General features: G+C 47.6%; 2 protein-coding genes, 1 long non-coding RNA gene and 6 other non-coding genes across 13 annotated transcripts; 1 reads left to right on the forward strand and 8 right to left on the reverse strand.

Annotated features, from left to right (window-relative positions):
- Positions 1–894: 894 nt before the first annotated feature.
- NPL (N-acetylneuraminate pyruvate lyase) lies at positions 895–8,398 on the reverse strand. Of its 4 annotated transcripts, none has more exons than XM_027892879.1 (12): positions 8,270–8,397; positions 8,042–8,110; positions 6,400–6,473; positions 5,947–6,034; positions 5,459–5,516; positions 5,295–5,370; positions 4,558–4,650; positions 4,097–4,245; positions 3,848–3,894; positions 3,069–3,153; positions 2,453–2,492; positions 895–1,389 (listed from the first exon to the last, which is right to left on the reverse strand). In XM_027892879.1, exons 2-12 carry the CDS (start codon positions 8,104–8,106, stop codon positions 1,238–1,240), a joined length of 927 nt encoding a protein of 308 aa, XP_027748680.1. In that variant the 5' UTR covers positions 8,107–8,110; positions 8,270–8,397; the 3' UTR covers positions 895–1,237. The 4 variants fall into 4 exon arrangements, with proteins under 4 accessions (XP_027748680.1, XP_027748683.1, XP_027748682.1 ...); XM_027892881.1 differs by lacking the exon at positions 895–1,389 and adding an exon at positions 1,585–2,094; XM_027892882.1 differs by lacking the exon at positions 3,848–3,894 and having other exon boundaries at positions 1,258–1,389.
- Positions 8,399–16,072: 7,674 nt separating this feature from the next.
- On the forward strand, positions 16,073–19,380 carry LOC114061932 (heme-binding protein 2-like). Its single transcript, XM_027892886.1, has 5 exons — positions 16,073–16,258; positions 17,933–18,017; positions 18,105–18,240; positions 18,342–18,507; positions 19,100–19,380. The coding sequence occupies exons 2-5, from the start codon at positions 17,943–17,945 to the stop codon at positions 19,272–19,274; spliced, it is 552 nt and encodes a 183-aa protein (XP_027748687.1). The 5' UTR covers positions 16,073–16,258; positions 17,933–17,942; the 3' UTR covers positions 19,275–19,380.
- Positions 19,381–20,181: 801 nt separating this feature from the next.
- On the reverse strand, positions 20,182–25,056 carry LOC114061933. 2 transcript variants are annotated; one of them, XR_003572261.1, is made up of 9 exons: positions 25,009–25,056; positions 24,429–24,468; positions 24,101–24,146; positions 23,688–23,719; positions 23,223–23,315; positions 22,707–22,732; positions 22,242–22,294; positions 20,704–20,735; positions 20,182–20,511 (listed from the first exon to the last, which is right to left on the reverse strand). It is a non-coding gene; the product is annotated as an uncharacterized LOC114061933 (long non-coding RNA). The 2 variants fall into 2 exon arrangements; XR_003572260.1 differs by having other exon boundaries at positions 20,182–20,735.
- On the reverse strand, positions 20,582–20,656 carry LOC114061941. Its single transcript, XR_003572266.1, has one exon. It is a non-coding gene; the product is annotated as a small nucleolar RNA SNORD47 (small nucleolar RNA).
- LOC114061940 lies at positions 21,612–21,687 on the reverse strand. The gene has a single exon (XR_003572265.1). It is a non-coding gene; the product is annotated as a small nucleolar RNA SNORD79 (small nucleolar RNA).
- LOC114061938 lies at positions 23,562–23,648 on the reverse strand. Its single transcript, XR_003572263.1, has one exon. It is a non-coding gene; the product is annotated as a small nucleolar RNA snR60/Z15/Z230/Z193/J17 (small nucleolar RNA).
- Positions 23,803–23,883, reverse strand: LOC114061943. Its single transcript, XR_003572268.1, has one exon. It is a non-coding gene; the product is annotated as a small nucleolar RNA snR60/Z15/Z230/Z193/J17 (small nucleolar RNA).
- On the reverse strand, positions 24,224–24,305 carry LOC114061937. Its single transcript, XR_003572262.1, has one exon. It is a non-coding gene; the product is annotated as a small nucleolar RNA SNORD24 (small nucleolar RNA).
- Positions 24,544–24,611, reverse strand: LOC114061939. The gene has a single exon (XR_003572264.1). It is a non-coding gene; the product is annotated as a small nucleolar RNA SNORD75 (small nucleolar RNA).
- Positions 25,057–25,075: the final 19 nt, after the last annotated feature.

The following is a 25,075-nucleotide window of genomic DNA, read 5'->3' on the forward strand; positions in this document are numbered from 1 at the left end:
GCCTGAACAGCCGCCCGGGGAGCGATCCTTGCCGGACACATCCCAAACCACCTGCGCCAGCTGACCCTTCCAACCCTGACAGCTCTGGGATTCCCTGCGATTCCATGGAGATGCTCCCGGGGCTGGAGCCCCTCTGCTCTGGAGCCAGGCTGGGAGAAGTGGGGGGGGGGGTTCACCTGGAGAAGAGGAGGATCCAGGGAGACCCCTGCCAGGACCTAAAGGGGCTCCAGGAGAGCTGGAGAGGGACTGGGGACAAGGCATGGAGGGACGGGACACGGGGGAATGGCTTCCCACTGCCAGAGGGCAGGGATAGATAGATACTGGGAGGGAATCCTTCCCTGTGAGGGTGGGCAGGCCCTGGCACAGGGTGCCCAGAGAAGCTGTGGCTAACCCTGGATCCCTGGAAGTGTCCAAGGCCAGGCTGGACGGGGCTTGGAGCAACCTGGGCTGGTGGAAGGTGTCCCTGCCCATGGCAGGGGGTGGGACTGGATGGGCCTTATGGTCCCTTCCCACCCAATCCATTCTGTGGTTCTATGATTCTCTGATTTCCTAACCTGCCAGACAGCATTCTGCACTGGGATATAGAGGTGCACAGCTCAGCCTTGACTTTGTTCCTGTCCTAAGGAAAACAAATGGAGAAATAGCTGCTTATTAGAAAGCCAAAGCTTGTTAAATCCCAATCCCTTGCAAAAGGGATGTTTTTTTTTTTTTAATTTGGTATTAAGGTGTATGAACACAAAGAGATCAGACAAAAGCAGGATTTCACACGCACAGTGTCCCAGTGACTCTGACAAACAGATACCAGTCTGAGCAACCTGAGGGTGCCACATTGTTGTTCAAACACAGTGTAGTGCTCATGGGGACGACAAAACATCATCCAGCAGCAGGGATGATTTTTTTATCAAAAGGTACCAGCCAGACCTGGAATGTGCAGAGCTCCAGAGGAGCAGTGTCAAGTGTTGGGCTACATGTGCCCCCAGCAAAGCCACCCCAACAGGAAGGGGTTTGGGCACTTTGCCAGTTCCCTGAAAGAAATCCCAGCCCAGCACATGGGGGATGTGCCACATGGCAGAGAATCCCAGCAGAGGAAGCTCCAGATCCACGTGGAAGTGAAGAGCAGCATCGTAGACGTGGCACCTGGGGACGTGGCTCAGGGGTGGACCCGGGAGTGTCAGGTTAATGGCTGGACTCGATCTCAGAGGTCTTTCCCAACCTCAGTGAGTCCAGGACTCTGTGATCAGTCCCCATCAGGCCACACAATGCTGTCCAGCTTGGCTTTGGCCTTGGCAGTGAACTCCTCGGAGGCCCCGAGGAGCGGAAGCCGTGGAGGTCCCATGGGGATGCCAGAAACAAAAGTCATTACAGCTTTAGTCTGTGCAACACCAAAACCTGGGCAGACAAAAAGCAAAAGCAGGACATGTGCAGATCATCTTGCTTAAAGCAGCCCCGAAACAGGCGCCAAAAAAAAGCAGCAGCATGGATTTCCTGGGTGATCCATCATTCAAGTATTGCTTGGAAGTGAGAACAGCATAGCTAAGAAGAGGGAACTGTGCTTGCAATCAGGAAAGGCATTACAGTAAAAAATACACCTGCTCACTACAATTATTTATATATAGGCGACCCCCAGTGCAGATTCTTGCAAAGGCAAACCCTAGGAGTGGTAACATTCTGTTCTCTGTTCACAGCTCTGGAAATTCAGTGTTTGCCTCTTTATCTGTAAGGCTAAAAAATAATGCAATTCCTCTGACTTTGAACCCAAGAAATAAAATCAAGCACTGAAGCTCGGCTACATTAAGCAGGGCTTGCACATCCCAGCAAATCCACAGTGAACAGTTCTCTTACATTAAGTGTCTGATTCAATTTAATTTAAACATTTCGTGTCTGATTCAGCCTCCCTGCAACACTCTGAATTGGTTGGTTTTAATTGCTTTTTGTATTTAAACTTGATTTTGTTCCTAAAAATCAGTCAATTTTAAAATGTTTTGCCCTTGTACAACCTTCAACAAAGTTCCTCTTAAACTACAGCAAGGCGGGAGAGAGAAATATCGAAGCTCTTTTCCTCCTTGGGCAGGAGGAAAAATGTCAGAAAAATGACCGCAGAAATAAAGAAACGAGCTTTTGGAGACAGGAGGGAAAAAAAAAATAACAAAAAAACAACCCAGAGAAATAGTCAGGGTAAGAAAAAGGGTAAATCACAAAGTCCCAGCTTTAAATCTGTGAGATTTCGCAGCAGAAGGAAGGAAGGGAGAGTGGAATCTGTCAGGGATGCTTGCTCAGCTCCCTCTGCCCAGCTCCCAGCTGCTGCTAAGCTGGGAAACAGCAGATGCTACAGTTTGTCACTGCGAAATCTTTCAGGAAGGAAATTCCAAACAACATGAGAGTTTGAGGGAGCAGCACGTCCACATTTCAAACACAGTGAGTGAAACAGGCGGTGATTCCCCAGTTCACTTACCCAGTTTGATGACGAAGCTGAGAAACTCCCCAGTGAGAAACTAGAAAAGACCAACAGCAGTTTATGAACACCTTCAAGTTTCAAGGTGTAAAAGCATCTAGAGATACGATGATATCTTTGTTTTATACAGCTGTAGCCCAGCTTTGAGAACAGCCCTTGGCCACCGGGCCAGTCTATGGAAAATACTAATTGAATTCCACTGGAATAAGGCAGGGATGCCTCAAATGTCCCACAAAAACATTGGGGACAGATTGTGTACTGATGGCTCAGAACTCCCCACAAATCTCCAAGCTGCCCAAGACCAAGAGGGGTGAAGGCAGAGCTGTCCTGGGACAGCTTTCTGCCCTGCATCATGGAGGTTATCCCCAGAATATTCCTAGTCATATTCCTTGCTCAAGGAAAAAGACTCACATGCACGGATGAGATTAGAGTTGAAGGGTAAGTGAGGCGGATCTTAGTTAAAAGTTAGTAAGGACTGGTCAAAAAGCTGAGGAGGGATGAGTGACAAGCAGGGGGGACAGAGCTGGAAGAACTTTCCTTTACTAAAGTTCCCTCAGGGTATGGATGCCGAGGAGATGGAAAACAGCCCCAGTAAAGCTCAGGGAAGGTTCTGTACCTGATACTCCCGTGCCAAGGCAAGGTCTGCCCTTGCAAAGGCTTCCAACATCAGGTTGGTTTGCCGGCCCAGATAGTTGTATGTGCTGCCAAAAAACCATAGAAACCCCAAAACAAAGCAAAAAGAGAATCGGTAAATGCAAAGGAGGAACTTAAAACCAGTGAAACAAAGCAAGTAACCACAGGCTTTTGCTGTAGACAGGGTAAGAATGCCATTATTGAGAGAGAGATTTGTGCAATCTATGTGTGACCAAGCATCTGAAGTATGCCAGGCCCTACCGAAGATTTAGAGAGCAGATCCATCAACCTCTTAATTCTCCAGTTGCTTGTTCATTTAATGGATCCTCTAAACAGGAACACGGATATCACACAGTAATTCATCTAAGCAGCCTGGTAAGAGGGGCAGAAGATAAACCAGAAATAAACTTGGCAGAGCCCTTTTCCTCACAGACTTCTCATGCCAAGTAATGATTTTAACCTCTCTGGGTTTTGGTTCCCTGCACATACAATGAAGATTGAAGTAGGGATCACTTCTAAAGCTGCTGTGAGGATAAAAAGTATCAGCTTTTTGGGCCAGCTTAGGGACACTGGCTCAGATGCCCAGGTTATATGACTGTCCCATAACTAGGATTGGGGCTGCATTATGTGTCTGTTTGCCTTTGTACATCCCCACCCTGTAAAATCCTCCGTTGTGGTGGCAGGAGACAGTCAGGGAAATACAGTGGAAGATCCAACACCACGGTGTGTGTATGGAGGGGAGGGAGTCCAAGCCATACTGACCTGCCAACTGCTCCATTTGCCCCCAGTGCCAGTGCACCCAACAGTTGCTAGTTTGGGGTGGGGAGGGGGAGAAACAAAAAGTAAAAAAAAAAAATAAATTTACTTCATGTAACAAAATAAAGAATAAAAAAGGGGTGGTGGGAGGGAGCAGCGAAACCGCCTGGCACTGAGTGCCCAGGGTTATTTTTCCCCAAGGCTGAAGCAAGAGAACGCCTTAGAAGGAATTATTTTTTGAGAGGAGCCCCTTACCTCATCCACCCCATAAAGAAATTCAAGCTGCTGTGCTTCATTCCTGTGTATGCACTGGGCGAGGTCCAGGAGGTCCGTGTCGCTGAACTTCACGCCCTGGAAGGTGGGGATCCGTTCTTTTATTCCCTCCAGCAACTCTTCCACACGAACTGTGTGTGGACAGGACACAAGCTCACGTGAAGGAACACACCCCCTGCTCTGGGACAGTCCCCTGCCACGGCCCCAGGAGGGAGACTTAATATTTTACAAGTTGTTTAACAGGCCTGAGCCCGGTAAACTGTAGAGCTCTAAAGCAACAAAAAGCAAGGCTCTTTTACCAGATCAGAACACAAAAGCCCTGCATGAAGTGAACGTTTAGGCACGAACTGGCAACAACGTGTTTAGGACTGAATGTAAATACGTACACCCAGAAACACCACATAAACAAAGCAAATGGCCAAAGGTCTGCACTCTGTACTTACTCTTCACACCTGTCAGAGGAGGAATGTGATAGTAATAAAATGGAACAGCAGGGGCCTCAGCCGCGACCTTCTGTAAGAAAGGGACCAGCTCATCTGGAAGGAAAACATCACATATCCCACAAGAGAAGGAGGCATTCCATAGGGACAGACAGCTCATATTCACAGCCAGGAGCTGTGCACTGTACATATAAAACCCTTCACACGTCATTAACACATTAAAATATGACAAAAATCACGGCAAGACCTTAAGGAAGGCAAAGACAGCATACGTTTTAAACCAAGGCAAGTTCAGTGACTCCTTCATTCTCTTGCAGGTGTCACTCAGGCCTGCTCTCACACTGTGTGCCAAGGGGTCTCACCAGGGTCACTTGTGTGTAACCAAAAGACAAGGGATCAAGGTCACGTTCACCTCCCTGGGGTGTTGCTCAGTGGTGATGATGAACAGGTTTTTGGACAAATTTCTTGTATCGTTTTAAGAATCAAAGAATGACGATGTCTTCATTTTACAAGACACTAACAAAACACATCCCAAAAGACACCTTTCCCACTTCTTACCAGGGGAACTTTAAGATTCTCATCTTTAAAAAAAACGCTTCTTGGAGGTTTTGCTTTTCCATGACAAGTGTGCAAATGTTCTCACCAGAACATTTTCCAAAGACAGGACATGGTATTAATCCCTTATCTATGATCAAAGTTTGGAGGGCAATAAAAAGGCCTCAGCAGTCACATGTACTCACCTTTGTTTGTGGGCTTGAAGAAGAAGGGGGTTATGACAGCAATGCCACCAGCACCTATGGCTGCTGCGTGTCTGGCCTGTAAAAAACAGAGTGGAAAGTACCTGAAGGTACAATCTGCTTCTATTTATCACACACAGGGAAAAGGAATGGTATCAGGTACACACCAGCTCCTGGGACTCCGGCAGGCTCAGTGCTCCCACGTGAATGATCACATGATCCAATCTGTACAAAAAAACCAACCAAACAAAAAAAAAAACAAATTCAGGAGGTTTGGAGAGATTTCAGTGATGGTGAAAAATGCCAGGCTGCCAAAATGAGCCCAGGGAGCCACAGAACAAGAACCTCGAAAGGATCTGAGCCTGACAAGCTGACACGCTGGGAAAATGCCAACAGTGACAAGCGACAGGTGGTGGGGAAAAAAATCACATTTGCAAGCGTGGATCATGTGTAACTCCTCACTGCTGCACTTGCAAGGCTGTCAGGAGGGACAAATCCCAGTATTTTATTAGGAAGCTGGAATAAGGACGTCAAGGGTTTAAGGGGAAGCTGGGAAGAGTAAAGGATATCACAGTGTACCTCTGCATTCTAAACCTATTTCTATGCTGATATCATGATGGTATCTGCAATCCCCTGTTCCCTCTCAGCTACTCACTTGTCTTTTCCTTGGCACATCCATTCTTCTGCCAGCTGCTTCCTCTCCTGGATGCTGAGGGACAGCCCTTCTCCTGTCGTGCCATTCACTGTTTCAACACACAACACACAACACACTGGCTGAGGCCTCACCTACACACACTGTTCTCACTGAACACAAGAACTGGCACTTTTTGGGTTGGGGAGAATCACTCAGTGAGCCCTCTCTGCCAACACATTATCCATTCACCCCTGGAGTGTCACCCTGTGAGGGCAACACCTATTTTATCCCCCACAGAAATGGGATGTGGGCAGAAGCAGATGCCTTAAGTGCCTCTTGCTCTCTTTCCACTGGTGAATATAATGATCCCACACCCAGAGTCCTCCCCACTACAGCTCTTATCAGGTGAGATATCACAGGATTTCCATCCAGGCAGGAGGGCTGTAACACAGTTTCAGTCAAAGAAACACTCACCAAAAACATTCTTCACATGCTGCTCATTTACCAGATAATCCACGTACTGACGGATCACCGGAAGGTTGATTTGTCTGCAGAGAAAACAAACAAAAAAAACCCACCCATGTATTTCGAAACCTTGCATTTGTACAGGCACAGATTTCCCCAAGGAATGATACTCTCAGCATCTATTTAACATCTGAGGTAACAGCTCAGCTCTGAATTCCCTCTTCTAGTTTCTCTTCCTCCCGACAAGCAGTTCCAACCTTTTATCCCAACTGGGAATTACTGCAGGCTCATCACAGCAGAGGACTTTTTTGGGGGGAGATAGGAGACAACAGGAGGCACTCAAACCTTTTTCAGCTGTTGTGGGAATCAGGAGTCCTCCTGAGAGCACGAAGATTTTGTGCAAGTGCTGGTAAATAGTTAAAACTACTTCTGGATACAGGCACTGAAATGGCATCTGCTGGATGTGACTTTGACCTCTCTCTCTCTCTCTTTAAAGGATGAGGAAAGCAACAGACTTCCCCAACAAACAGAGGAAACAGAATTCTATGTTTATCTTCTCTGCAGGACAAACTTGTTTTGTTTACCAGTGTATAATATTTGGCTGTTGTTTCCATTTTTTAAACATACAGAGTCAATTAACTACAAGTTAATTGACTTTAAACTACAAGTCAATTCTGGTGCCTTGACTGGTTTTACACATCACCCAAAATTCCACGTTTGTCTTCCCAGAACGTATCAGACAAGGCCCATGCATTCCAGGCAGAGGGTTCAGGTCACTCTCTAAATACCATGTTTCTATAAATTTGAGTTGTGATAAAATGTGAAATCAGAAACAAGTTTCCTTTAAAGCAAGAAACAAAGCAGTGCCTGCAGCTGAATGACTTCCCTGACTGGGACAGTGCCAAGCTGCACAGCACTCTTAAAAAGTGAAGTTCACTTCTGGAAGTCTGTACCAGCAAATCTCCACCATCTCCCTCAAAAACACGAACAGATCCTGCACATCCCCCACCAGACCTCAGGGTTCTCTGCTGACTCCGAGAAACTCTGTCTTGCAACATCAAAATGCAGCCAGGAGGGTTCTGTTTGCCACCCCTGTTCTGAGGAAAGCTGAAGTTCAAGTTTCGATTTCATGTTATTTTCAGAACTGTGCTGTCCTTGCAGTATTTCCTTCAGGCTTAGACTAACCCCATGCACAAATGAATGCATGCATGACTTAGCTAGGGTAAAGTGGAATCTGAAAGGCCTTCAGGTTCTGACAATTATTTTCTAGCTCTCAAGAGCTCTTTGTAACAAGTCTATGGTTTTCCTTAACAAACGTGAAAACACTGTAATACTCTTCACATATAAGCTTGCTATGATTTCATTTGCACCTGCAGGGCAGCAGAAAAAGAGAAGTGAGACTGATCCAAACTCTCCCAGCCCAGACCTACAGCAATTGCTGGGCAACAGGAGGAGGCAGAGGAAAGGGAATCTCACCGCGGTCCTATCGGGACCAACCCAACAGCTCTCCCACATCCCATCAGAGATGTGATTTAAGAAAAAAAGAAAAAGGTGGGAAAAAAAGAAAGAAACAAAGCAGGTCAGTTCCAAATACGAAAGAAGCAAACCAGAAGTCTAAGGAAACAGTAATCAGTGCAACTTGACAACTCACCCATCCGGAGTCATCGGAGTAATTGTAGCAGCTACAAGACCCTGCAGCTTCTTTCGGGATGTCATCGAGCTGTTTGAAGAAGAAAGGGATAGACCCGATTACCATCTTTATTCAAGTGTTGTTCGACTCGTGCCAAAGGCAGGACCCGGGCCGTGTCCCAGCAGCGCCGCGAGCAGCGGGGCAGGGCCGGCTCTGCAGGGACCCGCCATGGCCGCGGCTCCCTCTCACCTCGAGCAGCCCCTCGGCGGCTCCCAGGGCCGCTCCTGCGGGCGCCGGCAGCGCGGGGGAGCCGGCGGGGTGGGAATGGCCGAGGGAGCAAGAGGCGGAGTGAGGGGCGGGGGCCGCGGCGCCGCCTGACAGCGCTGCACGGCCCTGACAGCGCTGCACGGCCCTCACAGCCCGGCCCTCACAGCCCGGCCCGGGCCGGCCCTCACAGCACGGCCCTCACAGCACGGCCCCGGCCTCCTCAGCCTCAGCCCGGCCCTCACAGCCCGGCCCGGGCCTCCTCAGCCTCAGCCCGGCCCTCACAGCCCGGCCCGGGCCTCCTCAGCCTTACCCGGCTCTTCCTCAGCCCGGCCCTCCTCAGCCCCAGCCCGGCCCTCCTCAGCCCCAGCCCGGCCCTTCTCAGCCCAGTCTTCCCTTGTCCCTAGTCCAGCCCATCCACAGCCCCTCTCCTCAGCCCAGCCCCTTCCCTGCCCTCCCAGCCCAGCCGTGACCCCCGCGGGCTCCCACGGCCCGCACTGTGCAAAAAAATAAGGCCGGTTTGGGTTATTAATGGTTATCTGCAAACTTAAATAAATGATCTTTTCAAAATTACCAAATTAACAGGGTGGAGACAAGTGCAGAATCAGAGACTGGTTTGGGTTGGATAAGACCTTAAAGCTCATCCAGTGCCACCCCTGCCATGGGCAGGGACACCTTCCACCAGCCCAGGCTGCTCCAAGCCCCGTCCAACCTGGCCTTGGACACTCCCAGGGATCCAGGGGCAGCCACAGCTTCTCTGGGCAACCTGTGCCAGGGCCTGCCCACCCTCACAGGGAAGGATTTTTTTCCTGCTATCTGATGTAATGCCCTCTGAGCCCCACGGAGGTGCTGGAAGCACTCCCAGCTCAGTGTCCTGGCTCTGGGACACAGGACTGGTGTCTCTGTGTGAGGGGCTGACGGAGGTCAGGCCATGAAAACAATGGCTCGTGGGGAGCTACAACTGCTCCTTGCACACAGTCCACATGGTTTTCCCAGCTGTGCACCGTGTACAGTGCCAGGTGTGGCCCCATGGCAGCTGAGCACAGCACAGTCCTCCTCCATCCCACCAGAACTGCAGCTGGGCCCGCACTCAAAATTCTCCCGGTTGATTTCCAGACCACCAGCACCCCATAAGACAAAGTACTGCCCTGGACAGATTCATGGCAATAAACCTTCAAAACATCTGCCTTCAGAGTGCACTCTCAGAACCCCCATCAGAGCGTGTTTTGAGAGCACCCAGTGCTTGCAGGGAGAACAATTCCCCATTGTTGTGTGCTCCGGGTGCACATTTTTCATGTGTTCACACAGCAAGCCCAGGAGTCTGGGGCTGTGCTATTCCTCCCCCACCCCGAAATATGCTCCCCGTGGGCTGTTCAGATGCAGAGACCACTTTCTCCAGGGTTCAGCTTTATAAGCAGGTCCTCACAAAGCACATGCCCTTCCTTTGAGGCTCATCTTGTTTGCCAGAAATCCCCTTTTTCTCTGAACTCTTCCCTTCCTATGGGTAACCTCTCTTTCTCCAGGCTGAACAGTCCCAGCTCTCACAACCTCTGCCACCTCCCCAAAACAACAGTGTATTTCTGGAGCTTCAGAGACGATTCAGTGCTCTGTAAAGGTATTCCAAGTATTTTAAGGGAGTTTCAGAGCTACTGTTGGCAGCACAGAAGTTTTGCAGTAGCCTGAAGTGCTTTCGAGCCGCTTGGAACAGTCTGTTGGAGTCACAGATTGGTCTAGAAGGGGTTTAGAGCTGCATTGAGCTTTTCAGAGGAATTTTAAAGCTGCACAGAGCAGCTCAGAGTTGTACAACAGAGATTTAGAGGCATTTTAAATGTCTTTAGAGATGCATTAGTGATGCTTAGAGCATCAGAGGAGCTTTGGATCAGTTTAGGGGTGCTCTGAGTTGTTTTAGAAGAGGTTTACAAAAGCTAAGCGAGTTTAGAGTACTTTACAGGAGTTCTGGCACACTTCAGGGGGCTTTAGAGCTGCCTAGAACTGTTTACAGGGGGTTTAGAGGAGTTAGATCAATTTAGAACAGTTCAGAGTGGTTTTGGAGCCTCAGGGAAGTTTTAGCCCTGTTTCTTTAAGCAGGAGTTTCAGAAATGCTGAAAGGAGCTCTAGAGCCATTACATGGAAAACTGAGAGGGGGGATGAGATCTCTTTTGAAGCATTTTACTGCTTAAAGCAGTGTGGAGGAATTGTAGGCATCAGTGTTGTTTAGAGGATTTTCAGAGTGGAGGCTTTAGGGGAATTTATAGTTTCTCACCGTTGTTTATGCTTTATCTTCCATTGGAAGAGTTTTGGAAAACTGTCTTAGATGGGTTGTAGAGCAGTGTAAGTCCAGACTGGTTTAGCACTCTGGAGCGTTTTAGAATCAGTTAAATGATTTTAAAGGGTGGGATTTAGGAGGTGTAATAATAGCTCTGTCAGAGCTCCTCAGAGGTGTTTTGTAGCTGCCTGGTTAGAGCACCTCCCAGCATATTCAAGGAGGTTTAGAGCTCCTCAGAGGACTTCAGGAGGCCCAGAGGATCTTCAGATCAATAGAGAGGAGCTCTAGATAAGATCAGATGAACCTGAAAGTTGATTAGAGGAGGTTTTAGATTTAGCGCCATTTAGAGGACCCAGGCACTCTTGGAAGGGATTATTACAGCTCCTCAGAACTGCTCAGAGCACTTCTCAGGAGTTCTGGAGGAATCTGGAGCTATTTTCCAGATCTTTAAAGCTGTTTCAGGAAATGCAAAGGTGTTTTAAAGGTGGCAATAAACTCCTAGAGATGTTTAGCACCATTTAGTGGCAGTTTGGAGCTGATGACAGTTTTAGAGTCTCCCTGCGGAAATAGAGGCCTTAGAGCTCTTTAGGCTAATAAAGAACTATACAGTGGTTTGGAGCTGCTTAGAGGAGGTGAAAATCTTAGAATAGCCCAGAGACATTCTGAGAAATTTTAGGGTTGCCCCAGTTCAGGGTTGGCACTGTCTTCCCACATCTGATCACTGTTTCTGACTACCCTCCCTGCCTCTGTCCCTGCCTGAGGGTTTCCCGTTTCAGGGTTGTCTTTGCTTACCTTTGGAAGGGATGCAATTAAAAAAAAAATGATGGTGAAGATTCTAAGTCTTTCTGATTATTTACCTTGACAACCAGAAGGAAAAAGAACTGTGCTTTGAGCCGGAAGGAATGGCAGCTCCGGTGGCTGTGGGGATTTACAGTCAGGGGAACCTGAACACGTGAGCTGACACTGGGGTTCCAAACCTGCAGTTCAGGCTCTCTGCAGCTGCAGCATCCTGTGCAGTGCCAGGAAAAGTGTCTTCCCACTTCCCATGAAATCAGCAGCGCAGTGTCAGTGGTGCCAAAGCTCAGAGGACACCCATGAAAGCGGCGACAAAAACCAGTCGCTGTTTTTCCAAAGCAAGCACAGGAATAAAAAATACTGCTTTACAGATTTTTCTGTAAGGAAAAGAAATGAACACAAATCTCAAAAGCTTATCTAAATAACTCCATAATGTAATTTCAAATAGGGAAGTTATAAGCTCATAAAGGCCCTGAAAGTTTCCTTCAGGCTTTCTGTTGCTGCTGTATTAACGTTTCCAGTAATTTCTACACCGAACACCACTTCCAATTTCTCCAAATCACACTTCTCTCTACCCATACAGAGTTTTGGCACCTGGTTTTTGCCATTTCTCAACCTACCACGGGTGCACTTCTGTTCCAGCATAATCGAACTACAGTTTTGCTTCCATCTCTCTGCAGTAAATAAATGTATCCAGATATAATTTTCTTCCAAAGACAGACCCAAAAGTCTGTTTTCAGAACAAATAAGAAGTACCTAAGCCTAAATGAAACTTCAGACACACAGTACCTGTGGAAGTGATGACATTCTGTTAAATACCACCTTGGCTGGCTGGTATTCAAAGCACATCATCTGGGAAGTCGGTGTGATGTCATTATACATGGGGCATCTACCTCATTTTCTCTGCTCTAAATCGAAAGGTGCAAAAATCAAAACAACTATCAGCCTCTCAGATGTTAAACTGTTAGGTTGGCTATTGATTCTGCCCCAAAACTTGCCACTTTAAGGTTTTTTTTTTCCCTAGCTTAGCATTTTCTTAACTGTCTTACAGAGACATTCCTTGCCCATGGAAGGGGGTTGGAACTCAAAGCTCTTTAAGTTCCCTTCCAACCCAAACCTTTCTGTGATTCTCTGTTTCAGGCTGGTGTGTTTGCTGCATAAAAGACGTTTAGCACACAAAGGTAATAATTTTTTACATGTTAAGACGCTTAAATGTTTAACCTTCCCCATCAACAGTATAATCAAGTTTATGGCTTTGGGAACAGAACAGACTATCAGGGTGCACTGAGCTGAAGTGACCACTGGCAACCAAGAGAGCTTGAGGGACACTAATATTAAAGTCAAACTCACCTCTGGACACAACCAACAGTGCCACCTGCTGCAGAACCCAGCACTGGCTCATCCTGGGAAAGGAGGGGAAGCTGCTAGATCCCTAAACAGACCCATCTGACAAACATCCCTTATTTTGGAAAGAAGCCAGTGAATTAGGCAGTATATAAAGCTGAGGCAGCTTCTCTCTGGGCTCCATGCACAGAAGACAGGAAGGTTTTGGAATGTTTTGCATGGCAGCTGGAGGGAAGGATTTACTTAGGATCAATTGCCCAAACCTAGAATGACCTCCAGCAGAGGAATCCTGGTAAATACCAAGTCAAGAGTGCTCTGAAGGTGTTTATTTGGTCAAGAGCTGCCAGTTCCAGGCCATCCCTGTAGAAGTCAGCAAGGAGTCACTCCCTCAGCAAGAGTCACTGAGTCAGCTGTTCAAGGTAGCAGGGAGAGGCAGTAGTTTCATGTGTCATCTGTAACAAACTACCTGGAATGGGGGGGGGGAAACATGGACAAAATCCACAGGCACGTTCCCAGAAAGCAAAGGGATTTTGGCTGAGAGCAAATCCAGCAGTAACAGATGGGTGTGCTGAGATAAAACGTGTAGGGCAGAGCATGAGGTGTAAATACTCCCTCACTGGAGCCAGGGCAGAGATTTCCCTTCCACATTTTGCCAGGGATAATAAGGAAGTTCCTTGGAACAGAACTGTAGTACGTTCAACTGCTTCCTTAGAAGATGGTACCCTCATGCTTCTTCATTTTCCATGCTGGAGGTGAAATAAGATGTAAAATGGAGGCTTCCTTCTCTCTTTAGAGCAAGGACATAAGAGGCCTCTTTTGGGAGATGACACAGTTCATCTAACAACAGTTGAGGACATTTCTGCTGCCCTGGACAGGAACTACAGTAACATCACATGCTCAGCTTCTCTGTCGGGAAGGGAGGGCTTCTGCATCATCTGATGAGCATGAGTTTGCAAAGGCCATGTATATGTGAAGACTCTCAGTGCTTTTAAATGAGAATCACTGACAAGGATTTCCCGGCAGGCTTAGGCAGCAACACAAAACTGCCTGGAGCTTTGGGATGAGACCACTTGTTAGAGCATGTGAGTGGGCAGACAGGAGACAGCGCTCCCTCTCTGTCCCTCACACCCCAGCTCTCCACATCCCACCACACACCTGCCAGCCACAAGAACAAGACTCAAAGTTACCATCAACCACACTGCAACAATCCTTTTTTTCCCCTGTGTTTCTCCAATCCTGACACAATCAGGTCATTGGAAAAGGTTCCTGGTTTTTGTGCAAGCAGTCTAGGGATAAAGGGAACCTGCCCCACCGCTGCATGGATGTGACAGCAGGGTTGTAACGCTGCCACACAGCAGATGGAAGCAGTTTTGCTCTGCAGAACGTTGCTTAAGGTCTTGTCTGGGCTTGTTACTGAGAGGAAAAGTGGAAATCACAAGTGATCATATCACAGGCTTGCCCTTCTCCCATTTAAGCTGCTACTGAAGCACCAGTTCATTACACACAAGTGCCTGATGAAAACAGTAAAATTAAGGTACAAACCCTGTGCTTTTCCGAGCTCGTGCCCTCATCCCTACTCCTTAGGGCAGCAGTACAGAAAAACACTGCTTTGTCAGCTGTTCTAGAAAATACCAGTCACATCCCAAAGCCCTTGAGGCCTAACGACTGCTGCACACTCGAATTTCCCCATCTGGAGGTACCAGCGAGACTGTGTGTCAGCTCCCACCACAATCCCACCCCCTCCCCTGGTCAGTTCTGGAATGTACATAGTTGTGCACAGAATACATGTCCTCACGCCTGCCCCACTGTCTCAGCCAGCTGTTGACATGTTCCCTCAATGTATATGTGAAAAACAAAGCCTGCTGGAAAACAACCCCTCGGGAAAACACTGGGGATTGTTCTCCAGCCCAGGGCTGCTCCCCCAGGAACAGTCAGCTCTTTGTCAGGGACCTCAGCTGGACACACACACACTGACTGGGGGGTTTGTTCTGGGCCTCTCTGCCTCAGGAATGAGAATCCACTGTGGGCTTGTGTTTATCTACGGAGTTAATGGCCCCCTCTCAAGGTAATTCTCCTCAGCCCTCACCCCTGGGGTACGTTGGTGGGGATTTACCAAACCCTTGTGGCCGGATATTGTTTTTTCACGTGGCCTTCTCTGCTCTGTTCAAGAACACCTGCATCCCTGGAAGTGTCTAAAGCCAGGTTGGATGGGGGTTGGAGCAACCTGGTCCAGTGGAAAGTGTCCTTGCCCTTGGCAGAGAGGATCTTTAAAGTCCCTTCCGACCCAGACCATTCCAGGATTCCACGTTCTGTGAACGTAATTACCAGGACACTCCTTAAGGAGTGTTGGGGTGACAGAGGAAGGTGTCAGCTCACCTTACACAAGCCTGTAGCTCCTGAGCAAAGACCAAGGAGGAGCAGATGCTTGTTTGACCCAAGCAGAGCACAGCTGAAACTGAGAAACATTTTACCCCATAAATAAAAGTACAAAGCATGCAGAGAACTGGCTCTGCATTTCAGGCCTCTAATCAACTCCAGCAGTAAATCTCCCTGACCACCACCCTCTTCTGTGGCTCTGGAGAGCTTTGTGGCTTTAGAGATGAGTTCACAATTGCTGTTTGGCGTGGTTTGGGTTTTAATTCCCCCTGTCAGAACAGCAGTGTATCATACAGCATCCCACCGAGGTTCCCTGCAAGCCAAGTGTGTTTCCTGCTGAAAGTCATCCCCACTATTGATGTCACACGTCCCTGAGAGCTTATCTGAATTTGGCTGCGAGGAATTTGCACAAGCCACGACAAACTGGGAGGTGTCCTCAGAACACAAACTGTGCAGTTTAATCTGCCCCATTGTGCTGGTCCCCAACTATGTCTGGAGCTGCAGCTGCTTAAATTAAGAGCCCGGCCCCGCTGTGTGTATTCCAAACAGGGCAGGATTTCACAACAGCTTTGTGTAACCCCTTTGTGCAGATATCCAAGGGCTAAGGGGGCTGATTAGCCTCAAATACCGCTGAGAGCAGCCAGCCAGCAGAGAACACTGCCTGCCTTTCATAGCATGCCAGCAAAAATCTCGTGAGGATGTTCTCAGCGAGTGCGCAGCCAGATTCCTACCTACCCCTCACCCCTGGGCTAGAAAAGGAAAAGCTGGCACTCTGGGCCCCCACTCTCCCGTAATCCGAGTCTGGGGGGACGTTATTTAGGCAAAATCCTTTCTCCCGAAGCACTAAACCTGCTGCTGACCCTGCCGCGGGCGGGCACGCAGCCATGGAAGGCAGGGGAAGTTACACAAGGGTGCAGGACTGTTTACGGGGCGGCTCACACACTGGCCCCCGTGTTGCCTCGTGGGCAGGAGGTGGGGCTTCTGGCATCTGCGTGGGGGGCTCTCCAATGAGGCCCAGGGCAGCACGGGGCTCCAGCCCTCCGGCTTTCGTAACAGCAGCCCCCTCCAGTAGGGCTGAGGCAGGGGCGGGGCTTGCCCAAACTCAAATAAACACAGACATGCAGCATCCTACGAGGATGTGCAGCCCCAGCAGCACAGACCGCAACACCCACCGGGATAAGGCAGCCGAAAATGTAAGTACGTCTGCTTTCCCCTCTTCCTCACCAGCGTTAGTGGCTCGTGGAATGGCATGTTCTGGCTGTGCTCACTTGTGGCAATGGTATAACCTACTGGCTATACCCCTCGGCCCACGTGTTAACAGCTGCAGGAGAACCTGAATACCCCCAGGCGTGCTTTTATGAACAGATGGACATGTCAAAGCTCAGCTTTCCTGCAGATCTAAAATGAACTCAGCTGTAAATAGCTGGGGCAGTCTTCTCAGTTTGTCTCTCCCACCCCAAAGCATTGGTTTATTTAATTAATAAGTATTTCTAACATGCACTGACAGCACTGCCCAAAGAGTTATCAAAGCCAGAGCTGAGATGTGCCCAGCAGTTCAGGAAAGGTGTGTTGAGGAGTTGGAATTGGCACGTGGAGAGAAGCCAGCTAGTCCAGTAGCTACTGCAAGTGTTAACCTTTACCTGCTGGCACCTGTGTCCTGCTGGGGAATTCTGGGACCTCCCCCTGCTCTGTGGGGACCAAGGGAAGGAGCTGCTGGGATAAGCTCGAAGTGTGAGCAACACTGCCCAACCTGATTTTAAGGGTTCTAAGGTTTGTCCGGTTTGGGTTCTTTTATGTTTGGTTTTGGGTTGTGTGTTTTGTTGTTTTTAAATTAACTTTTCAACCTCAGCTCCCCCAAAGAATTCCTTTAGAGTAGGGTGTGGAAGAGGGATTAATGGTATTTAACAGTACTCCACATGTCACAGGAAGGTGGAGACAGAAGAAAGTAAAGTGACAGAGTTGATTTTACAAAACTAGTCATGTTCTGTTACCCAACAAAACATGTAACTGAGCTGCAGCCTGAGAATACAATGTCCTATGACCTAAGAAGCGAGATAATTGCTGAATTAATGACACTGTCTTTGAAACGTGAAGTGCAAAGGACAGTGATGTAACAGGAAAGGATTGTCAGATGGAGGTTTAGGGCTACAATCTGCCTGGTCATGGCAAAAGTCACACATGAAGGCTCCTAAAATCTTAAGGCTTTTCACCAAATGTGATTATTTCAATGCTGATTTTGAGTCTTTTCACTTGCTTTGCTTTGGGACAGAGTTTTTCAAGTTTTCAGTGCCTTCCTCTCGTGGGAAGGAGCTACTCATTCCTAAATGCAGGAAATCTCACTTATCCACAGGGCCCTGAGGCTAAAGGCCTTTAGGAAAGGCATCAGCTATTATGAGAGACCAAACAAACCAAGGTCAAGTTAATTCTGGAGTTTAGGCAAAGTCATTATGAGAGGCCCAGTAAGTCAATACCAGAGCATCCACCAACACCAAGCAATGCTTTTCATCCTGGAGCAAACAGACTGAACTCCTCAAGTCCTTTTTTTTATTTACACATTTCCAATAAAGTCCCACTTGCAGAATTTCCACCTTCTGTTTTACTGCCAGGGAACACCTTTTTGTCACAGAGCTGTGAAGGCAGGGTTACCTGAAAGATCAACACTCCCACAGCAGCCAAGAGGCAGTTTGTTGTTGGTCCTGGTTCTGTTCCTGCAGGACTGAAATTTCAGCTCTTTTCTGCTGAATCACTGGGGAGGATAAGCAGGAATTCAGGGGCAACTAAACCATTAGGCAAAGTTCTAGTGCTTTCTCTGCCCACTAATACCATATTGATTTAAGAGATGCCAACGAACCGTGTCTGCCTTTCAGCTCTAGCACGATGATCAAATCCTTCAAGCAAACCTTCCTGTCCCTGGACCTGCAGTCCCCTCGGTGGAGCTCAACAGAGACAACGGTAACTGATTTGGAAACAGTAGCTATTAATTTTGGTCACGTTTAACACCCATCTGGTTACCAAGTTCTGACTTCTGCTCCCCTGCAGGCCAAGGACTATGAACTGCGTCAGTACGAGACGGCCAAGTGGGTGAGCACGGTGATCAGGGGGGAGAGCCAGAAGGAAGCCATGCGCCAGGGCTTCTGGAAGCTCTTCCACTACATCCAGGGCAAGAATGAGAGAGGTAGGACCTGCTGGTTCTGCAGGGCAAAGTGATGGAGACGAGCAGTACAAAGCAGAGGAGCTGGGAACGCAGCTTTGACAACTGTCTCTCCTCTCCTCTAGAAATGAAGATTGACATGACCGTGCCAGTGACCTGCCTGGTGAAATCTGGATGCACAGACTTCAAGATCTCGTTCTTTGTGCCCTTTGAACACCAGGACTCCCCTCCCCAGCCCACGGACTCGGATGTGTTTGTGGAGGAGCGCAAGGCGGCGGCGATCTTTGTCCGGTGAGCACGGAGCCAGCTCACTGGGAGCCCTCACTGAGGAGTGGGATACTCTCTCTTGGAGGATTTTTACTCAGGGATATATCCTCCTGTTCAGAGCTTTCATTGCTCAAAGCCAAGCACCTGGAAATATTACATTCAGGTGTCTTATTAATAAGTATACATGCCCAGGTTTCAAAATGTTAATTTTTGAACCAACTCTTGAATATATTGCCAAGAGTTTTAGGGAGGTGCACCCTCCAGAATCTTGGATAGTTTGTGCCACAAAACATTCAAATCACTCTTACAACACCCTTAACATGTAGCCTTAAACTCCCACACTGCATGGCAGTTCTGTATTACAGGAAAAGCACCCAAAGCAACACCTGTCAGCCAGCTCTCAGAATCAAAATCAACTTGGGTGGTTAGCTGTTTCAAATCCTGCTTTTAAAACCAGCATAAATCCTCCTTGTTTTCCATAGTTTATCTAGTAACTAACTGCATCACAAGTGTTTGAACACTGCACGCTTTGCAAACCACAAATCTCCTTCTGTGCAAATTAAAACCAGGGGTTTGGACTCTTAATAAAAACATCCCCTTTTTTCACTTCTACCAGGTCCTTCGGTGGATTTGCCTCCCCAGAGAAATATGCTGAGGAAGCTGAAGTCTTGGCCAGAACCTTAAGGAACAGAGGCCAACCATTCCATGAAGACTTCTTCTACACTGCAGGCTATGACAGCCCCTTCAAGCTCTTTAACAGGCACAACGAAGTGTGGTATTTTAAAAAGTAACATGGTGGGGGGAGTATTAAGAGGCTACTAATCAGCTCTGGATGAAAACAGACCTTATTATTAATGGCTTTTGCTTTAGTGCAGAAGAGATTTAATTTGCACATGGTCACAGAATGTCTAATTCCTTTTCTCTAGGATGAGATACCATTGTGGCTAAAATGATTTCAGCTCTGTCTACAAAATGTAATTTAAATTCAAGCAGATTGTACCAGGTAGAGTAGGAGGGAGATATCACAAGCTTACTCTTAACTGAACGGTTCTAAGGAACACCAATAATCTGAAAATAATCCTTCCTTAAGTTTGGATGTCTAGCTTTACTTCTCATTAGAAGTGCCACAACAACAGTTTAAGTGTCATGGAGAACGAGTTCTCCACAGAGCTGACTTTCCCAATACTGACATCACCCCTGAGACAGAGGAACTTAAAAATGGATTTTTAAAAGAAATCTGCCATTAACGAGTTTTGGGAAGCAGAAACACCTCAACAGGTCTTTACTATCTTACTCCCCAGCTCTTCACTGTTTTCCCCTCATGGAAGCCAAATGCTGCCTTGCTCAATTCCAGAGGAAAAGGGTTAACAAATCCAAGCTGCGTGCTTGTTCTGTGCACACCTGGACACATTACACCAGGATTACTGGGGGCATTTTAGCAGCAAATATAGAAATAGTAAGTTTAGCTCTCACCTACCACATGCTAATTAGCACATCAATTATCTGCCTTTGTCTCAGTGTGGGTATTGGCCAGGCCAGCTGCAGCCTCACACCAGCAGCACTGGACACCCCAGTTAAAACACTTGCAAAGCATTTAACCTAATTTAGTCCCTGCTCTAAATCAAGCTTTTACACAGTAGCCTAGAGCTGTTCCACACCAAGCTGCTCCAGTCAGAAAGGAGGTCACAACAACAGGCAAGAGTTTGCAGGTTTTTATTGGTTCCAACCAGGGTCAGGCAAACATGACCAGTGGGGTAAAAACCACTGGGGCTGCTTTAATGCTGTTCATGGCCATTACACTGCAATCCTCCACCTAATTAGGACAGACATAAGAACCACTTTAAGACACCAAATCGGCACAAGACACTTGCTGGGAACATCTCAGCCCTTAGAATTTCATCTCTGTTCAGTGAGAGAGTTCAAGCTAAGGTTATCATCACTTGTTCCAGCAAAAAAAATATCTTAATTACTGCACTTGCACTCACCTTCTCAGCTCCTCATACAGTAGCTGCAGAGCTGCTTGCTCACCTAAAGCCAGAAGAAAACACACTTAGCAGATGCAGCAGCACGAGTGACACAGGCTCCACAGCAGCTGTGTAACCTCAGCACAAAGTGGAACGGAAAGGGTAAAATCACAGGAATTCATCTGGCAGAATCAATCTCATCAGTGGCTACAAACATTTCCCAGTCAGACATCACACAGTTCAGTGTTGGACTCACCCAGCAGGGCTGCAGAACAGCACAGTCCTTTCCTGAGGAACAGAGAGGTGCTTTCAGAATGACAGACAGCAGCACGATATGTAAGTTTATTTACTGATCTATGAATTCCTAGTCCCCAAGCTCATTTTACCTGGCTGCCTTTCAGCTGGCAACTCACGAGTTTAACTTGCAGCACCCAAATATAGGAGACACAAAGCTTACAAATCCTAACTGAATTGGAAATACAGAATCACTAACACTGGAAGCAGCAGGGTAAGCACAGAGCTACTACTTTAGATGCCTAAACTAGAAGTCTCATAGAAATCATCCTGAAATCCTGAGAACCAGTCTGCTGGGAAACAAGTTCACACAGCAAATATCTAGAACCTGAGACTAAGGTTGTGTAGAGCCAGTGTAAAGATCAGCAAAAACTGCTGAGAAGGGACAACCAGAGAACACAGGGCTGTTTTTCTTTTAATTCCACAGTGCAACGCTGCAATAAACTCTTAATTTTTAGAGTCACTGAGGCCACATCCTGTGTTCAGTCAGGACTCCACAGCAAGGTTACCACTGACTACACTTGGGTGCCTGCTCAGAAACAGCCCTTCCTTTTCCTGGCAAATTCAGAGCTGCCTTCTTTCTTCAGGCACGTGTTTATTTCCTCAGCAGTTGGCAGCAGGAGAATGAGAATACAATAAGGGAAAGACAAATCAGATCTTTTAGAGGACTCCTTTTAGGCACCACTATCTAGGCCTTCAGCACAAAAACATTGTTCCAGGAATTACAAAGCCCCATGTGCTCTACACTTACCTCAGCCACATCCACCTTGTTTCTCACAGAAACTCCCCACAAGCTTCACCCTGTAAAGAAGGGAAATTTTACTAACACTCTCTCCTTGGCAGTGCTTCACGAGTTAGCTTGAATGTGGGTACTGTTTCAGCACAAGAGTTCTCCTCAGCCTCTTTCAGAGAGATTCCCATTGCTTAGAATTCATCACAAACAGTACATTCCTAAGAGCAGCTTCATGTTGTGCCAGTTTTCTTTTTCCTCAGAGGATCTGATCTCAGCATTTCAGATCTTATATCCCCAACCACATCTTCATTCACATCATGCAAAAGCCCTGACCTAGCATTCAAGAAAAATAATTCACCCCAGTCAGCCCTGAAGATCACTGCTACTCCCTGCAGGAGCCCACTACTAAATTAACAACAGTAATTAACTACTGGCTTTGGTGAGCACGAGCTCTGTGCTGCCAGGTTACCACACACTCATTAACAGAGAACTCAAGTAGTCCAGAGCAGCTTGACATTCCCAAATGAACCCTATTCTTCTCAGTTACAGAAAAGAGAAGTTATCAAGTCTGAGAGATGCAGCACTCTGGGTGAGGGAACCCTGCAGGCTGCTGGTAATCTGTGTGTTTTACCTGGTAAAGGAAATAAAATCCCCAAGAAACCTTCTGCTTGGTGCTGCAGCTGCACTGCAGTTATAGGATCTAGAAGCTTCCCCGCCCCCTGTACCACGCAGTTCTGAGCAGTCACATCCATGAGCTGGTGACTCACCTTCTGCTGGCAGCACTGCCCCCCAACTGCACCACGTCCCAGCTCCACTGCACCTGGAATGATGCAAACCATCAGGACACAGCACGGGAAGCAGCAGAGGAGGAGGGAACCTCAGCCAGGTGCCTGCAGTCAGATAGAGCTAATGGCAGACCTCCAGGGCTGGAGTCAGGACAGTCACAATCTCATCACACAGGCAGCTCTCACTGTCAGTCCCTGCTCTAGGATGCAAATCCACCAGCAGTGCCTTCAGGGCCACTCTGTGTGCTCAGCTCTTCCCTGGGAGCTCTCACCAGGCTGGGCCTTATCCAGCAGTTTCCCTTAAACACCCTCCTGTTCTGGCTGAGCTGGCAGGCAGCAGACAACACCAGCCACTGGCCCCTTCCCCCCAGGAAACACACAGGTAAATACTTCACTTCTGGGCTTATTCTGAAATATCCATACTTGCAGAGTTAATCAAATACTCACCTTGCAAGGAGAAGCATTTTGAAAGCCTGTAAAGAAAAATATGTAATTAGATGAGGTCCAGCAGGAAGCGTTAACATAAGAACAGTTCCAATAAAATACTGTATCAGCATTTGGTCAAGTTTTGTCCTCATGGGGATCAGAGACCTGATTCAACATCATCTACAGTAGAGGCTGCCTTCCCCCAATCCCCTCCCACAGGCAAAGCCAGCTCCCAGTGAGATCCAACACCCCAGTAGGTTTATCCCTCAGCTCCAAAGTCCAATGAAATTGCAGGAAGGAGCAAACTTCTGAACTGCAGAGTGCAGTGACATCAACTCTGTAAATACCCCAGCAGTGCTAAGCCAGGACAGGCGTTCTGGGCACTGAATTCAGAGCACTGTGGCATTCACCAAAAGCACACTTTGCTTCATGCTTTCCAGGGAAAACACAATGAATTTGCAGACATCTCCAAAAGCTCCCGAGCTCAAATGCAGCAGATGAAAGTCTAATAAACCCTAAAAGTAGATTATTAGTTACCTGCAATTAGGAAGGCCTTGTCCTCACCAACATCAGAGACAGGTGAAACAGCTCCTCACACAAGAGGCACAGGTCTCCTGTGTCCAGGGCAATCTGCAAAGCAGCAGAACACTCTCAGAAGTTGGAGCATTAACACCTGATTAACCTTATTCTGCTGTACTTGTGTCTAATTTACAAGCACAGCCTATTCCCTACCCTTCTCTTCACCCCACTAAACTTTTTTATGCTAATCCCCTTCATGGATCTTTTGGGTCGATTTTCAGAACACATTTACTGATCAAATGGGAGTGTTTCCCTCTGAGCTTTCCACACAATTTGTCTGGAACAGCCTGAGGGCAGGAGGCTGCATCAGACAGGAGCGAAAGACAGTGCCAGAGTGATCACCACGGCTCATCTGCTGAACTATGCTGTCATCACAGCAGCCCCTCCCACAGCAGGGACACACACAGGCAGTGCGATACTCACCTTGCACGGGTTAGAGCTTCACCTCCCAGGGCCTGCAACAAAGGAAAAAAAATTAAAATGAGGTTGTTTCAGCCTTGGTGCCCAAGCCCAGAGCTCCTGATGAGATCACAAGAGGCAGACACATCAGATAGGAGCGAAAGACAGAAGTGTTCGTCACAGGACGCTCTGCTGAACTATGCCATCATCACTGTATCTGCTTTGGAACCACCCCACCCAGCCATCACCCCCTGTCACAACTTTTACATTTAAGTTTTCCCAATAAAACAAAGAAATATCCACAAATTTGAATACTAGCAAGTATAAACTGATTCTGGTCCTAGAGGAAACTAATTTTAAAGCACGTCCCATCCTTCCCACCGCAGTGTTTCAACAGCCCCAAGGAAGAAACCCCTCTAAAAGTACACATTTCTCACCAGGTGATGTTCCTTCTGCATGTCTGCTGACTGCAGGAGCCAAATCCTGGGAGGGGAAAAAAAAAAAAGCTTGTGAGCAGGATATTCAGCACTCAAAGCACAGGGGGGAACTCTACGTTGCTGTGCCTCAGAAAACTGTTATGGTGGTATAAGTGCTCATCACCCTCTTGGTCAAGAGTAGCAAATAAGTGTCATCATTGTGGCACCAGAGGGAGAACCTGGCTCAGGGAGCTGTCTGACCACTGATGTGAATTATCAGAGCTAAAGGCACTGTCTAGACAAACCCTGAGCATAGTTTTGTGCTCAGTTTTCATTAATTATGAATTACCTTGTGAAGTGGCATCAAGGCTGTGCATTTGGGGGCAGACCTGGAAGAGACAGAACAGGTTCAGGGGTTTGCAGGACTGGGAGCTCCTCTGGCAGCCACACCAAGCGCAGAAAAAAGCCTCAGCATGGAGTTTTCAGAAATCACTTCTGTCCACTACTCTTTACACTGAAACCATCACAGGCTCTGTGGTTCAGTCAACAGCAATCCCCTCAGTTCACTCTTCCTGCAACACACTCAAGGCACTTCTCCCAGAACAACGATTTAGTTTTTGTTCAATCGATTTACTATTTATTGCTGTGAATGGTGATACAGCAGTAAAGAAAGGGATCTGGGGTACTCTTGTGGCCTGGTTACAGCATGACCATCGGTTCAGGAACAACAGGAGCCTCCTAAACCCTCTCCAGGACAAAGAAACAGGTGACTTTTCTAACTAAACAAATAAGGAGTGCCTGAGGAGACACCATCCCCAGTGCTGATCCTGTAACTCCCTGACACAAGAGTACTCCAGTCTAATTGCTGTACGTGAATCCACTTTTTTTTTTTTTCCATTTAAACTCTGTATTTAAGAAGCAAAACTTACCTGGTTTGAAGCCATGAGAGGGAACAGCACAGCTGATGGATCTTAAACTGAAAACAAGAAAGCATAT

Source organism: Empidonax traillii, unplaced genomic scaffold (assembly GCF_003031625.1).
Source record: "Empidonax traillii isolate 1590-97213 ecotype Southwest subspecies unplaced genomic scaffold, ASM303162v1 scaffold372:size565953, whole genome shotgun sequence".
In the NCBI taxonomy this organism is placed as follows: Eukaryota; Metazoa; Chordata; class Aves; order Passeriformes; family Tyrannidae; genus Empidonax; species Empidonax traillii.